The following is a 16,624-nucleotide window of genomic DNA, read 5'->3' as shown; positions in this document are numbered from 1 at the left end:
AGGAAGGAAGGAAGGAAGGAAGGAAGGAAGGAAGGAAGGAAGGAAGGGGTGGTGACCATGTTATAAGGGACAGAAGCAGGTGCACGCGGCCTGGGTCTGACCCCCAGCCTGAGGCTGGGTCACCAACTCAGCCTGTCCCTCCCCGCGACCACCTCTCTCCACGTCTGTCATCCACCTGCGGCCACATCCCAACCAGCTCTGCTGCTCCCACTGCCCAGGAGAGCCTGGCCTCCGGAGAAACAGCAGATCTGGGTTTGAATCCTGCCTCTGTCACTTACTGTGTGAGTGGCTTGGGGCAAGCTACCTTAACTTTCTGGGTCACAGTTCCTTGTTTATAAAATGGAGATGATGCCTCCCCTCACTGGGGATTAAATAAAGCACTCTGCAGAAAGGTGGCACATAATGTCCAATACCATAATGATATTTTCCTGCCCTGGGATACTTCTTTCCCTCTTTATTTCCCCTCCGTTACCTGGCTGCTCCCACCCACCACCACACTCCCTCAGCAACTTCTTCATTCCTCTTTCCTCTGTTCACTGGAACCCACAGGACACCCCACCCCCTCTGCCTTGATCCCTGACCTTGGCCTCTCTCCCCAGGGCTTGTCAGTGCCAGGCTGGCTCCCGTATTGGCAGGCTGGCCCCTCGGGAGCCCATCTCGTCTGATCCCCTCTGCCTGCTCTGTCTGCTCTCATCACATCAGCTGAGTGTTTCAGCCCGTCATACCCATCCATTCCCTTCTTCCTCTATGGTGCTGCCCTACCCATCTCCTCTGGCTCAGAGGGGCTCAGCCTTGTTTGAAATGGCTACACAGAAGGCATTCCAGCAGAGCTAGAAAGCGTTTATAAGATGCCATCGATGTTTCTGCCTAGTTATGCCCTGAAGTCAAGGTCTGCTTCTAAGAAAGCCTTTCCTCTTGTACATCAATAATATTCCCAGTCTCTGCCTCATCCTTTCAACTCCTGCTCATTGTTTCCCAGCCTCTGGTTTGCCAGGGTAGTCAAGGTTCCCAGAGAAGGGAACTAAATGTGGGGGATAAGGGTAAGAAAGATGGTCACAAAAGCAAAACTTACACACACACCCCCAGTAGGAGCCATGAAGTAGCAAGGACATAAGACAACAGCCCTTGGGGCTTGGACACCCTTTTGTCAGCCTTCCCCTGGAAGGCAGGGGCCACACAACAGGAACTGACTAGGGCTTTGGACAAACTATTGATCTAGATCAAGGGCACTGTGGGGTTGGTATATGTGTTGCAGGGGGGCGGGAATCCGGACTAATGGGAACAAGGACACATGGAACAAGCCTGGGGCTGAAGCCGAGCATCCTCCTCCCACCCCTGCACTTGTACCCAAGCCCCCTACCCACCCGGTGAGGCTATAACTTGGGCTCTTTTCTGCCGCAGTGGAGAGAAGCATCTGCCTGCCACATGACATTCAACAGACCTAATCCTCTTCAGAAGAAAAATCCCCCAGAAAGGAACCAGGCTGGACCCCTGTGAGGGAAGACCCTTAGAGAAGCCAGGCCAGGAGTTCTCAGTGTAAAAAGCCCCAGAAGAGAAGAGCCCTAAGGACTGCAGGCTGCTTCCTGGCAGAGGGGCTCCAGAAGACATCCAAGGGTGACTTTAAGGATGCCTGGAAGACATGGGGAGAAGGTGAGAAGGAACAAGATGATGGGAGGAAGCAGCCAAGCACTCTGGAAGTTTCTCATGGCTACTTCTCTGTAATACTTAAGGGCAGGAGGAGTCCAGGAGGGTGTCAGCTGAAAGGCTCTCAGCGGTCTACTGGGGGTGATCTGGAAGGTTAGGAGTTCTGTTAGAAAGGTAAAGCAGGATGTGCAAACCCCCTGTCCCCCACCCCCGGAAAGCCTCAGGGCATGGGAAGGAGGTTGAGAAGAGCAGGTGGCTGGGCTGGCTCTCAGCACTGTGGTTGTGACATCAGGGGAGAAGCTCTGTGTGGGAGCCCTTGGAAAGGATAGGTGCCCGGATGTGGAGCCCTGCCAGATATGCTTCCTGGTTCAGCCGAACGTGATCCAGCAAAGGCCAGGCACCGGTAGGAGAGAAGCTGATACAGGGACAGCACGGACGGCACCGTCATGGGAGGTGAAGAGCAGGGGTCACTGTCCTTCCCCAAGGAGATGGCTTGCCATCTAGCCATGCTTGGTGGCTGGAGGGGAGGAAGGCAAATGACCACTGAGGCTCTCCTGCCTGCTTCTGTGTGATATGTTTGATATTGGGTTGTTGAATTAGGAACCAACTAAATATCGAACATATTCTTACAGCAGTGGGCGATTTGGCATCAACTCTGGGGCTCTGGGGCTCCTTTACTGAAACTCCTCTCTCCAGGACCCCTTTGGAAAGGCAGTGGTGGCAACCTTCGTGGATTTCAGTCTTAAGCTGGAGAGCTGGTGTGGGAGCGGGAGAGCTGGAATTTGAGTATCGTACTTCCCTGTATCTTTCCCTTATAGTGGAAGGGATGTATCTCTGATCTTCTGTCCTTGTACTTTTTTCCCGCCTTATCAACACTCCCCCCACCCTTATTAACTACTGACTCCTGTCCCCGGGATCTCCTTGTTCACTTGTCCTGCAGTGAGGGCCTTCGGTTTCTCTGCTTTCCTTCAAGGGTCAACTGATGGTCTCTCTGCCCATCTACCTCTAGTGACTGGAAGCTCTCAAGGGTGGACTCCAGTTTTGCCCTCTGTCCTGGTGGGTGTCTCAGTTACCCCACTGCTGGGGCTTAGTACCACAGGAGCTGTCTATCCTTGACATAATGACTAATTAGAGCTCTTTGAATTCTTCTCCGATAGCGCTGGTCACCTTGAACAGTGCCCACCTCCCCCCTGGCATGTTCTCAGATTGTATGGTGCTGGTGCACTGTGGTCAACCACCACCTGTCAGTAACGGGCTCCGAGTGGAGGAAGGTCATGGCCTGGAAAGAAGCCAGGGAGAACAGAGATGGTAACGAAGATGCGTGCGATGCATGCGTGGCAGTAGGTTGGGTGGGGGTAAGGAGGCGCAGAGAGCAAGAACAGTGGACAGTGGTGCAGAGCGTGGTTGGTGTGGGCATGAAAGTTCCACTTAAAGATCACTGTGGGCAAACGGAAGGTATGATCCTACCCAGATTACTCTGACCCTCCCTGCTTCTCTCCCCGACCCCACTTAAAGTTCTGGGAGGGCCTTCCAGATACCAACCCTCTCCGCTTACTCCATCCCTGTGGCTCTAAACGGGGAGGAATGATGTCTCCCTGCCAGTTAGAGACTCTCGAAATAGCACAGTAATTCGATCGGGGGATCTGGGGGAATTGTTAAGGATCATGAGTGACCTCCCTCTTCACTGTTGCTCAAGCTCCCTGAATACTGGGAATCAAAAGGTAAAACTCAACCAGTGGAATCTGACCAGCATCCAACACAGGCAGGGTGAGGGCAATGGGGAAAAACAAGGGTAACTAGGACGCTCTGGGTGAGAACCACCTATCTGGAGTTGCCAAAGTACCCTTCTCTATTTCAGTGTTCTCCCCCTCCCCTTGCCTTGCTCTTTTAAAGCACCCACAGAGCTGCCCCGAGAGTGGAAAGTTTCAGGGTCAGGAAGAACCTCTACCCTCCCCCACTTTCCATTGTCTAAAATCAGCCTCAGCTGTTCCCTAATTTTTCTTTGCTGGTGATGTCAGTCCATCAGAGTGTCTCACCCTGTGCTCCCCCAGGGAGAACAATAATGAGATGGAAGGAGCTGGAAAGACCATATTAGGAGCAAGAGGTGGAGCCATGAGCAGAGATATAGGCTTAAGTCTAGGGGACTCCTAGTCATTCAGGCAGCAGCCCCTCCTCTCCTGCCCTAGCCTCCACTTCTCCAGTGTTCACAGGTCGGCTCACCAACAGCCACTGCTCATGATGGAGGCCATCAAGAAAAAGATGCAGATGCTGAAGTTGGACAAGGAGAATGCCCTGGACCGAGCAGAGCAAGCCGAAGCTGAGCAGAAGCAGGCAGAAGAGAGGAGCAAGCAGGTAGGTCCTGGCATCGGTTTCTCTTACCTGCTGGTGAGCAAGACTGTGAGATGGAGGAGAGTTCTCATGGCAAAGGCAGTGACCGCCAGTACCAGCTTGTTCGTTGGGTGGGAGGGACCCTCTTCTTTCTAGCCGCACTGGATAGACAGAGGACATCTAGGGTATTTGCCTCAGGCTGCCTGCATGACCTTGGGAAAACCAGTAGCCTCCTCTGAGCCATGGTGTATCTGCTGGATCTAAACGGGGGTGGGTCATGTTTTGGGAGGACCAGAGTTCTAGAGGAAAAGGTGGGAACTTGGCAGGTAGCATCTCTTTTCCCTTAAATTTTTTTTTAAGATCGTATTTTTAAGTAATCTCTACATCCAACGTGGGGCTCGAACTTACAACCCTGACATCAAGAGTCACATGCTCTACTGACTGAGCCAGCCTTAACTGGAGTTCCAGGCATCCACTCCCTAGGATATTTCCCATCCCAGGGTCTTAGATGAAAATCCAGCATGGCTTGGTCATCTTAGGGTCAGAGATCCCAGGGTCACACATCACGGCCTAACTCCTGGGGCGGTTGGCTGGAAGTGGCTGGGGAGAAAGTATGTCTCTTCAGGAATGGTTAACATCGAGGCTGGACTCAGGTCGGTCAGGGCTCGGGAGCCCAGGGTCTGAGCCAGCACCATTGTGTGTATGTCTTGTGTGCCCTTTGGGGCTCTGGTAGCTGGAAGATGAGCTGGCAGCCATGCAGAAGAAGCTGAAAGGGACGGAGGATGAGCTGGACAAGTATTCTGAAGCTCTGAAGGATGCCCAGGAGAAACTGGAGCTGGCAGAGAAGAAGGCTGCTGACGTGAGTATTAGAGAGATGGAAGGGGTTTAACCCACACAGGCAGAGCGCCACGTTCATATGACTAAATTCCAAACACACACGCGGACACATACATACCGGTGGGTTCACAGGGCGTCGACACGCTCACATACATTTCTGTGTATCATTGCACGCTGACACACTCTTGTAATGGCACACACATTTGTTCTTAAGCACATGGAGAAGTCTCGTGTTTGTCTCTCCCTCAACCCAGGAATTTAATATGTTTCTCAGGACCCGAACAAAGGGAGAGGACTCCAGGTCCAGACTGCTATCACTTTTCCCACCTCCTCCCCCGTGCCACATTCTTAGCTTTTGTGTCCAAGACTTGGCACGTAGATATGTGTATTAATAGGGAAACTCTCATCTCTCCACTGCCCTGCAGAGCCAGCTAGATTTCACAATGGGACAAAAGAGGTCACATTGACCCTGGCCCTATATGGGTTTATTTATCAGGGCCAATGTGGGCGTCTGCCCTTATGCCACGGAGATGCCAGAGCAAGCATTGCTCATAGGGCAGCAGAGAGGATCTCTGATAGACTATAATAGAAGCAAGAAGGAATCCTATGGGGGAAAAGTGTCACCACCAAACCTTACTCTGTGGCATTGATTCAATTGCTCAGCTTCTCTAGGGTTAGGGTTGAATTATCCCATTTGAACAGGAAATAAAATTCTTTTTTCCACTTCATGTTTGTCCTGTCACCACCTACTTTCCTTTATCTTCAAACTTGAAACTTAGCACAATGATTAAATGAGAGGCTACAAAGGAAAGATGTTGGGAAGAAAAGTGACAGAACAGCAACAAAAGAATGTCCTGGTATCGATGGAAATATAGTCAGTTCTTAGCACTAATAGGAAAATAGGAGCACGTCTTTTTAAAAATTATTTTAAGTAGGCTCCACACCTAACGTAACGTGAGGCTTGAATTCACGACCCTGAGATTAAGAGTTTTATGCTCCACCAGCTGAGCCAGCTGGGTGCCCCCAAGGAGCACATTTTTTTTTTTAAAGATTTTATTTATTTATTTGAGACAGAGAGAATGAGAGAGAGAGAGCACATGAGAGGGGGGAGGGTCAGAGGGAGAAGCAGGCTCCCCGCCGAGCAGGGAGCCCGATGAGGGACTCGATCCAGGGACTCCAGGATCATGACCTGAGCTGAAGGCAGTTGCCTAACCAACTGAGCCACCCAGGCGCCCCAAGGAGCACATATTTTTTAAAATCATGTTTGGTTTTGGAAAATAGCTGGAGAGACAAAGTGGGCCATTCACAAGTGTTTCCAGATCCTCGCATTTGGCCTCTTTGCTATTAGGTCTCTCATCTCTTTGGCTTTTTTCCACTTTCAGTGGCCAGGGAACATGGTGAGAGTTGTTGAATGTATCATACCAGAGGTCAGAGATAAAGCAGATCATATACATTATACATATTCATAGTTTCCAAAAGTTTAGGTCCCTGCAAACTATTAGTTCTCCCTTCTTGGAAAACTGCAGTGAACACACGTTGCCTCCAGAGCTTTGGGCAAACGCTCGATGGCCTGCTGGAATTGGCTGGCCAGGTTCCAGGTGTACATGGACAGATCTCTCTGGCTCCAGTAGACGGGTATAGGGGAGGAGTTCTCTCAAGTTTTCTCGGGGCAAGAGTTTTCTCTCCGGGAGAGTATGCAGGCTAAAACAGCTAGTATGTGGGCTGGAGGAGGTATGTCCAGGACCAATGAAAACAACAAAGTCTAACCTTAGATCTTGGGAGAGAGTAACACAGAGGCTCTAGATAATACCTGTTTTATTTATTTATTTATTTTATTTTTAAAAAGATTTTATTTATTTATTTGACAGAGAGAGACACAGTGAGAGAGGGAACACAAGCAGGGGGAGTGGGAGAGGGAGAAGCAGGCTCCCCGCTGAGCAGGGAGCCTGACGTGCGGCTCGATCCCAGGGCCCTGGGATCATGACTCGAGCCGAAGGCAGACGCTTAACAGTTAAGCCACCCAGGCGCCCCAATACCTCAGTTTTATTCGGGAGATAAGGGAATTTCCTGAGGATGAATTCTATCTGTCCTAAGCTGTTGCACACATACTTAAAACACACTGTCATTCCCCACCTAGACAGGGTGGACTCGGTATATTCACTTGAAAGAAGTTTCTCCTATTTCTGTAGGAACCCACCAAAACCCATTTCAATATATAATATGTGGGTAGAAAAACTCATTTAACTTCTCTCCCCCTGTTAGCTTTCCTTACAAGTCAGTTAAGTGCCCTCAGAGGTGTGCTAGAGAACAAGAAATGGGAGGGGAGGGCTCTGAGCAGGAGGCAAAAATCCCATAGGCAGGGTTAAGGTGGAAGCAGGAAGAAAGCTTTCTTTCCTCAAAGCTGGGGTTAGCAAACTTCCACTTGTAAGGTAAATCCTGTCACAGCCTAGTTTTGTACAGTTTTATTGGAACAACACCATACGCATTCACTTACATATCATCTCTTGTCTTTCTCCCTACATCGGAGTGGTCACCATACCCTGTGGTCTGCAAAGCCAGAAAAATGTACTGTCTGGCCTTTCACAGAAAATGTTTTTTCTTTAATGATTTCTGCCTCAAAGGATCAAAGAAGGAAAGTGAAGTGTTTATAGGAATTGGGAAAAGTGCTGAATAAGGAGGAGACAACAAAGTTTAAAGTCGAGAGCAAGGGTCAGAGTCATCAGCAACATGATATATGCATTTTGAGGGGAAGGGCACTCTGTCCAATACAATGTCCAAGAAGTTCACAGCTCAGCTTCCACCTTTGAGATGAACAAACAGAGCATATTACTTTGATGCAAAGGGAAAAGAGGAGGAGGGAGAGTCGGTAAGTGCATGTTTACACAGGGAATTCTGGTTATCTGAGAAGCTTTTCTGGAAAGCACAGGATTTGCTGGATTGCTTGAACAAAGGAAAGGCAAGAGTATGGCAAGGTCAGTCCAAACTTTGGTTTTTCCTCCCTGAATTTGTCTGAGGTCCTTTTTTAAAAGAATTGCAACAAAATATCTGTGTAACATTCGCCATTTTAACCATTTTTTAAATTAATTAATTAATTTATTTATTTGAGACAGAGAGAATGAGAGACAGAGAGCACGAGAGGGAGGAGGGTCAGAGGGAGAAGCAGACTCCCTGCCGAGCAGGGAGCCTGATGTGGGACTCGATCCCGGGACTCCAGGATCATGACCTGAGCCGAAGGCAGTCGCCCAACCAACTGAGCCACCCAGGCACCCCATTTTAACCATTTTTAAGTGTACAGTTCAGGGGCAGTAAGAACATGCACAGTGTTGTACAATGATGTCTAGGGTCCTCTCAATCCGAGGTGAAGTCAGAAGCTAATTAGGGTAAAACAAGGCAAAAGAGTAGTGCAATGGTTAGAACACAGTCATACCAGACGTGGAAGGGCTGGGAGATGGGAGTCAGGGATGGACATATGCACCTGCTGATATATTGTTGTATTGTTGGTCACCAGGAAAACAAGAGCACTGGGCCCCTTGCTGCCCATCCATCATGCCTTTAAAGGGCATCAGGAGTCAATCCACCTGTTTCCCTGGATCAAGAGAAGATTATCTGTTCACATCTACCAGCCTGAGGAATGCAGGGGTGCTCTCAGCAGCCTTGGGTTTGCCTAAGATAAGGTCTCATGCAGATTCACTAGGACAAAGGGAGGTAAATAGTGCCCCCTGCTGATCTGCACCCAGATGACAACGTATCATTTCTGCTTCCATCCTCTCTCTGATCAAATTTCTCCAAAAAGAGATGGAAAAATTCTTAAGCCATCAGGGTAGAGTTTACCGAGGTTCAGAACTGTGTTCTTCCTTCCAAATTCCTGGGGGGGAGGGGAGAAACCAGTGTACAGGTTACTCTACCAAGCAAATTATTTACTGTCTGAATTGTTTCCTCTAAATAGGCTTATTGCTCAGTATTTTTTATTTTTACTTTTTATTTATTAAAAAAATATTTTATTTATTTATTTGACAGAGAGAGAGAGAGAGAGAGAGAGAGAGAGAAAGCATAAGCAGGGGGAGCAGGAGAGGGAGAAGCAAGCTCCCGGAAACCCGATGCAGGGCTGGATCCCAGGAAGCTGGGTTCATGACCTGAGCCGAAGACAGACACTTAACCAACTGAGCCACCCCGGCGCCCCTATTTTTTTTTTTAAGATTTTATTTATTTATTTGAGAGAGAAAGAATGAGAGACAGAGAGCATGAGAGGGAGGAGGATCAGAGGGAGAAGCAGACTCCCCGCCGAGCAGGGAGCCCGATGCGGGACTCGATCCCGGGACTCCAGGATCATGACCTGAGCTGAAGGCAGTCGCTTAACCAACTGAGCACCCAGGTGCCCCTGGCGCCCCTATTTTATTTAGTGAGTAAGAAGTTTATTATTTTTTTTAAAGATTTTATTTATTCATTTGACAGAAAGAGACACAGCGAGAGAAGGAACACAAGCAGGGGGAGTGGGAGAGGGAGAAGCAGGCTCTCCATTGAGCAGGGATCCCGATGCGGGGCTCGATCCCAGGACCCTGGGATCACGACCTGAGCCGAAGGCAGACGCTTAACGACTGAGCCACCCAGGCGCCCCGAGTAAGAAGTTTATTAAGTGAAGATACGGAAAAAGCTCTCAAGAGTGAGAGAGGTCTGTTGGGACAGGGTTGCCAATGAGGGCCTTTAGGGTTGGTCTTTTATAGAAAGCTAACCAGGAAACGTAAATCCTTTCAACATCTCTATTTTTTTTTTATAGATTGTCTTTTTTTTTTTTTTAAAGATTTATTTATTTATTTGCGAGAGAGCGAATGAGAGACAGAGAGCACGAGAGGGAGGAGGGTCAGAGGGAGAAGCAGACTCCCCGCCGAGCAGGGAGCCCGATGCGGGACTCGACCCGGGACTCCGGGATCATGACCTGAGCCGAAGGCAGTGGCCCAAACGACTGAGCCACCCAGGCGCCCTCAACATCTCTACTGATAACACGTTCAGTGGCTTAATTCCTTTTCAGGGGCTGGTTATTCTTTGTTGGTCACAGGTGATTACCAAAAAGTCCCCCACTCCGCATGCCTAGGGCGGGGCGGTCCGATTTGTCCCCTTACCTCTGGTTTCCCCGCACCTCCACACTCGCTCAGTATTTTTAAAAGGACATGGGAAGGCAGCCTCTGGAGGGAGCGTCCTCAGAACACGAATTGAGGGCAGCGCCTGTCCTACCTACCAGCCCTTTCAGGTGTCAGGATTCCTCGTTCTAAGTCCTGCTCCACACCACAATTCTGAGGGGAAAGGAGGCGACGTTTGTCGTGATGGCTTACTGGGAACGCAGGGGGCGTGCAAACAAACAGGAGAGAAGGTGGTGCGACGTTCAGGTCTCTTCGCCGCTGCGCTTCCCAACGTCCTGCACGGCAGTGCTCGCAGAGGCAGCTTCTAGCTCACGAACAGCTCTCTAGGGCACCTCAGAGCGGAAGTGGCAGTGAAATGGGGGACGGCCCCCGAACAGAGGCTCTCATGGGGCTGTGGCGCGAAGGGTCTGGCGACAGAGGGTTCCTTCCTGCGGACGTGGCGCGTGAGATCCCTTTGCCGCCTGCCGTGATGATTAGCTACCAAGCCCCGAACGACCTAGGCCCGGGAGGGCTGGCAGGCTGGTGAGCCGCCGGTACCACCGACCCCCGAAAGCGCCAGGGGAAAGACCGGCCCTGTACGGGAGACGGAACACCTAGCTCGTGACGGACGCCGAACCGGAAGAGCGGCGCGCCCGCCTGGCCTTTCCCCCACCCCGTAATCCCCTTCACTGACCCTCGGGCGGTGGGAGAGACCCTCCCCGGGCCGACGTGGAAGGGAGGCTGCGGGGCCGGGCACTTGGAGGAAGGGGCCCAGAAAGCCTCGGCCTGTCCCGGCACCTGGCTTCGGAGCCTGTGTGCGGCGGGTGGCGGCAGCGGCGCGTCGGGTGCTCGGTGCGGGAGGACACAGGGGCCCCGACCGGTGGGTGGCGGCGGGTCGGCGGGCGGAGGGGAGGGGAGGGCAGCCCGCGGCCTGAGGCGCCGGACGGCGACGCGCCCCCGGTTGCCATGGCAGCCCGCCTCCGACGCAGCCCCGCCCCCCTTTGCTGGTCAGGGGCAGGCCCCGCCCCGCGCTCGCGCGGCGGGCCGTCCTCCTGTGGCCCTGCGGGGCAGGGCGCGGCGCTGACGTCACATCCGGGCGGGTGGGCGAGTTCCGGTATTTCAGGGCGGAGCAGGCGGAAGTGGGGGTGAGAAGCGGCTGCAGCGCCGAGCGGAGGAGGCAGGAGCCGAGCGCGAGCAGGGGCTGGGTGGGCACCATGGCCGGGATCACCACCATCGAGGCGGTGAAGCGCAAGATCCAGGTTCTGCAGCAGCAGGCCGATGACGCAGAGGAGAGGGCCGAGCGCCTGCAGCGGGAAGTGGAAGGGGAGAGGCGGGCCCGGGAGCAGGTACGGAGAGGGCGAGGCGCGTGAGGGAGCGCGGGCGCTGCAGCGGCTGGAACCCCGCCTGGGGGCCCTCGCTCCGCTGCGGAGCCGGGCTCTCCGGCGCCGGCGGACCCGGAGATGAGGCTGGAGCCCGGAGGCCGGGCGGGGCTCAGCCGCAGCGGACCCGAGGCGGACGAGGGGGCACCGGGTGCTCGGGGGAGCGGGCTTGACCTTTGAGGGGGCTGGGCCTCTCGGGGCCCCGGAAGTGGCTCTTCTCCTTCCCTCTCCCCCAGCTCATTCATTCCGTCCGTCCGAGCCGGGCGCGGCCGGGGGAGGGGCTCAGCGGCCTCTCCCTCCCCCACTCCTCGGGGAAGGGCGGGGAGGGGTGCGGAATTTGCCCTCGTTAGAGGTTTCCGGCCCCAAGGCTGAGAGTAGGTGGGTGCCTCTCTGGTCTAGGAGGGGCAGGGCCGAGCTTACTGGGCGAGGGTGGGGGTCGGGGGTGGGAGCCGCCGGAAAGCCCCCGGCCCGGCCTGCTGGCAGCTCTTCCGCTCCCTCCTGCTCAGGAAATGAGGCCGCAATCGGCGCGGAGGAAGCGCGCTGCCCTCCCGGGAGGAGGCTGAGGCCGCAGCACCGCCTCCCGTCCTCCGGCCTGCGCTCCTTCCTCTTACGGGGGCGACTGCTACACCCGCTCTCGCAGTCGACGGGAAGGAGCAGAGGGGTCGGTGCGTCACTCGCCACGTTAGTGCAAATGTACGAGCCCACAAAAGTTGCCCGGCCCTTCCCGTGGTGACCTGAAAGGCGGGGACTTCTGCCAGGCTCAGGCCTTTACTGCTGCAGTGTAATCAGTGCGGGCTGAACCGGGTAAGAACACTTCCTCAGGCACAGCTGATAAGCCGTGTGTGTGGCCGAGAATCGGATGGACGGCCAGTTTCGGCCGGGGTTTCTGGTTGACCAGACAAAACGATGAGTTCCAAGGGGCCGCCAGTGATGTGACTCTGTTGCTGTCCCGGTTTTGTTTTTTTTTTAAGATCAGTAAGTGTTTGTTCAGCAGAGAGTTGCAACAGAGAATGTCGGTGGAATGAATGGTGATTCTTGAAACTGCTTTCTGTTTAGAGGCGGTTCTCTAGTTTTCGTAAGCCGTACGCTTTTCCAGGGTGTAGGGTGCGGTCTAGCGGGTGGGGATGACCTCCTGACTTCAGGCTTTGGTTTTGGAGGATCTTGAGGCTGGAAAGAAAAGTAACTGTTGCTCAAATTTGAAGACCCAATGAAGAACTTTTGTGGTTTATTGGTTGGTATTCCTTGTTCTTTTCCTTGGTTAAATTTTTTTTTTTTTTTTTTTACTGTTCCCCTGGGGAGTGGCTGAGAATTATTGTTTTGGCAGTTGCCCACTAAGTTAATACATAAAAATTGTTAGAGTACTCTTTTCTTTTTATAACTGGGCATGGAAATGCTGGGAGTTTGTCTTCCTCGGTCACCTTTTTCTCAGGATTTTTTTCCCCCTATTCATTATGCTGGTGACTTCTAATTATCAATTCAAGTGAGATGGACTGGCTGGGTGACTCTTTATGCCTAGGGACACTTTTTCATCTATTTGTTCTTGAGACTAGACCCCCTTAAAGAGGAAGGCAGGATGGCTTTTAAAGAAGTAGCCATGTGTTGAGCTGCAGTCTTGGGCTCAACATTCAAGTATGGGCATCCTAGGAATACTTCTAGAGTGGATGATGCCCCATCTCCCCCCTCCCTTCCGCCCCCCAGGGTTTGCAGGAAAATTTGTCTCCTTCCCCCCTCACTCTTCCTAGGTGACTCTGGGGTGATAGGCAGCAGAGTGAGCAGCTTCAGATGTTTCTTAAGCTGCTCCTTTCTCAGAGCCTGAAAATTTGCATACTGAGTTGAAATCTAGTGAGGAAGTTCAGATGGGGAAGTAGGGTGATCGTTAAATCTTGATGAAACCAGTGTCTTCTTTCTACTCCCCAGCTTGAGGGAGCTTCATCGTTTGACTTTCTGCTCTGGCGAACATTGAACTCCTGAGGAGGAGACACTCCTGGGGAGGGAGGGATGCTTGGGCTACCTGTTAACCTCTTAGGGTTTTCTGGAATGGGTTTTGCAGGCTCCTCCCTCCTCTGCAGCTAGAAACTCAGCACTCCCTGATGGTATCTCATGTGGTTAGTGGGATTGTCACTTAATTATTTTTCTGGTTGCTTTGTGTGAACATTCACTCTTTGTTGGGAAGGTGGAAGAATCCAAAGCTGAGTCTGGAGTTATTCTGGGATCCATCTTTTCTGCTTTCAGCGGGGAGATTGACCTTTTCCATTGTAGCGCCGTGTCAAGTATACTTTCGATTTTGAATCTCCTTTGCAGTTCTTGCTGAACTTAAACAGGGGGCATAAACATAATATTCAAATGCAGTCTTTTTCCTTACCTGTTTTTTGGTGGTAGTACCAATACACATAACATAACTTACTATTTTAGCTATTTTTAAGTATATAGTTCATCTTATCTGTTATTAATACCTCTCTCCTAACTTCTCCTGGTATTCCCTCTCTTTTTTTTTTTCCTGGTCTAAAAAATAGAGACGTATGATTGAAGAAGTGAGTGGGCTTTTCTGGCTTTATACGCAGTTCCTCGTCTCTGGAGGAGTTCGAATGCCTGACTGTTGTGTGGCTCTCCTGTTTGTGGGGTCTGGTGGACTACATAACAGTCTCTATCACCTTTCTTTGGTTTAGATTTCCTTTCCTGCTGATTACCTTTCTCCACATTAGAGCACACACTCAGAGGGGAGAGGCAAATAGCCCTTGGCTCTGAGTACCTCAGCTTAGACTCCACCTTTGCTCTGGGCCAATAGCTCTACTCCCTTCCCTCCAACTTGCCTCCTAGATATATTTGTGAACCTGAGCAGCCGTTTATTCACAGGCTCACTTTTAACTTTTCCGTTACTGGTTTCCTTTGAATTTCATCTATGGCTTTTTTCTAAAAAGAGAAACCCCGGAGTGGCAGAATGCCGGATTTAGGTTAATCCCCTTCTGTCCTTGGCCCTGATCTGCCTCCAAGCACCAGGGAGTGCCCTGTGAGTTCGTTGCCTGGAGGTGTGTAGTATGCTTGGGGACTCTCTTCCGTAAGGAGGATGGTAGCATTTAAGCCAAACTCATTTCCTAGTTAAAGCTGTGATCAGCCATCTTCTAATGTGAACAGATCGCTGCTGTGTCCCTCCTCCTCCCTTGGGATCTTTGCTTCCTGGACAATGGAGAATCCTATTATTACCTAGAGGAAATACCTCAGAGTGTATCCTTTAGGCGGGGCAGAGGTGGATGGGCTGAAAGTTCAAAACCATATCTGGACATGCCAACCCTAGGGTAATGGGAATAGCATCAAAGTTTAATTTTTTTTTTTTTTAAGATTTTATTTATTTGCGAGAGAGAGAATGAGAGACAGAGAGCGTGAGAGGGAGGAGGGTCAGAGGGAGAAGCAGGCTCCTCGCTGAGCAGGGAGCCCGATGCGGGACTCGATCCCGGGACTCCAGGATCATGACCTGAGCCGAAGGCAGCCGCTCAACCAACTGAGCCACCCAGGCGCCCTGAATAGCATAAACTTTAATTTTCCCATTCTGGTTTGCAGAAGTTAGTCCCACCCAGTGTCTTTCAGGACTTGATTGATCTGGAAGAGACAGGTGCTTGAAGGAAAAGTCTTCCCTTATTCCCTTAGACACAGTAATAGATCTTGATTCGCAAACTTCTGTTTCATTGTAAAGAGAACTGATCCTCTGTGGGAGGGGAAAAAAGAGAACACTGCCTGTGTCATCATCATTCCCCGTCCCCCACCCCCACCCCCACCCCATCCCTGAAGCTTTTGCTGAGACACCCATGGCCGGTTCTGCTTTTGATACAGGCTCGCTCAGTGTGCACATGCCCTTGTGAGGGCACCAAGATGTGTTTTCTCCTCCCTTTTCAGCCTTGCTTAGAATTCTGTTGTAAATGATGATTTGTGGGAGAAACTGCCCGAGCCAGCCTGTTGTCATGGAAACTGAACACCCCGCCCCCGTAGCCTGTTATCTTCTATCCATTTGGGTAACTACTGGTGAGCTGGATGGGGACTCAGATTTTATGAGCTGCTTCCAAATCTGGTTCCTTTTTTTCTTTTTGGCTGTTGTAGGCATTTGAATGGGGGAGATGGGGTAAATCATTGCCCTGGCAGTGCTTGCCTCACAGCTTGCCTGATGACTTGACTTGTTCTTGTAATCTTGACCTGTTGGCCTTTTTGAGCTTGTGAGGTGCACTGTGTCTTGTCCTAGGGGACATGGGACATCTGTTTCCTGGAAGAGACAGGATCAGAGAATACTTGTTTTTGTGGTATTTTGAATAGTATAGTTAGAGACCCCAAATGGTTTCTTAGTAATTTCAGCTTATGTGGACTCCTTGCTATTTTTCTCCTGGGGGTTGGTGGTTATATAGTCCCAACCTACACAGTACTTTGAACATCTTGTGTTTGTATTTGGAAATTTTTGTGCCAAATAACCTGATTTTTTGTTGTTGTTTGTTTTGTTTTTTTTGGAGAGTGAGAGCATGAGGGGGAGGAGTAGAGGGAGAGAATCCCAAGCAGGCTCCACGCCTCGAGAGCACGAACTGAGCCGAAATCGAGTTGGATGCTTAACTGACTGAGCCCCCCAGATGCCCCCCAAATAACCTGATTTTTAACGGGAGTCTTTGGGCTATATCCCTCCCTATAGGGGCTGTGGCCCAGATTATTTCTGTAGCTCCTCCTACCCCTGACTGCCAGAAGGAAATCAGGGTAATAGAATTCAGGCAGAATCTGGACTGTAGAGAGAGATCATGTTAACCAAGCACTTGGATAAGCATCTGAACTGGGTAGCATGCAGAGCAGATTAAATTGTCTTGTACCTTGTGGTGGCAGTCAGTGTACTTGCCACCAGGAAAGGTGTACTGAGGGGAAAGGTAGTCCTGAGAAGGAGGCTTTTCTGCCAGTAGAATTCATGCATATGCAGGTTGCTTCCTTTCTTTGTTCCTCACTCCATAGCTGAGGAGGAGGCATGGGATGGTTTGCATTCTAGCCTGTGCTTCACTGTGGGCTGGAGGCTGGGAAAGGACTGTCACAAGCAGTGAGGAGGGCGAAGCTGAGGGATGACCACAGCAGTAGCAAGGAGTCGCAGTTCAGAAATTTGCAGGAGTGGGGGTGGGCATGGAGGAGACATTTTCTTCTGCCCCCAATTTTTTTTGTACGTCATCAAGGCAGGTAATTTTAGCTAGAAGAGGTCCTTGCTGTCACCTTTGAAAGGGTGGGGATGGGGAGTGAGTTGCAGGGTTGGGAGGGTAGGTATTCCAATGTTGCATCCTCTTGCTTTCGGGTCTGTACTGTTACTCTGAAAAA

General features: G+C 51.2%; 1 protein-coding gene across 10 annotated transcripts in view; it reads left to right on the top strand.

Moving 5' to 3' along the window:
• Positions 1 to 3,781: 3,781 nt before the first annotated feature.
• TPM3 (tropomyosin 3) overlaps positions 3,782 to 16,624 on the top strand; it is a 29,154-nt gene continuing 16,311 nt past the window's right edge. For 5 of the 10 annotated variants that reach the window (XM_035009656.1, XM_035009658.1, XM_035009654.1 and 2 more), the window contains exon 1: positions 11,055 to 11,269. In XM_035009656.1, the coding sequence (XP_034865547.1) occupies positions 11,138 to 11,269 (132 nt within the window). In that variant the 5' untranslated portion in view covers positions 11,055 to 11,137. Of the gene's footprint in view, positions 3,997 to 4,705; positions 4,832 to 11,054; positions 11,270 to 16,624 lie in introns of those variants that run through there. The other 5 variants (XM_035009653.1, XM_035009652.1, XM_035009651.1 and 2 more) reach the window with 3 other exon arrangements.

The sequence above is a fragment of the Mirounga leonina genome, unplaced genomic scaffold (assembly GCF_011800145.1).
Source record: "Mirounga leonina isolate KUSES-001 unplaced genomic scaffold, KU_Mleo_1.0 Mir_154, whole genome shotgun sequence".
In the NCBI taxonomy this organism is placed as follows: domain Eukaryota; kingdom Metazoa; phylum Chordata; class Mammalia; order Carnivora; family Phocidae; genus Mirounga; species Mirounga leonina.
The sequence above is the reverse complement of the archived record's forward strand: the minus strand, read 5'-3'. Positions and strand labels throughout refer to the sequence as shown.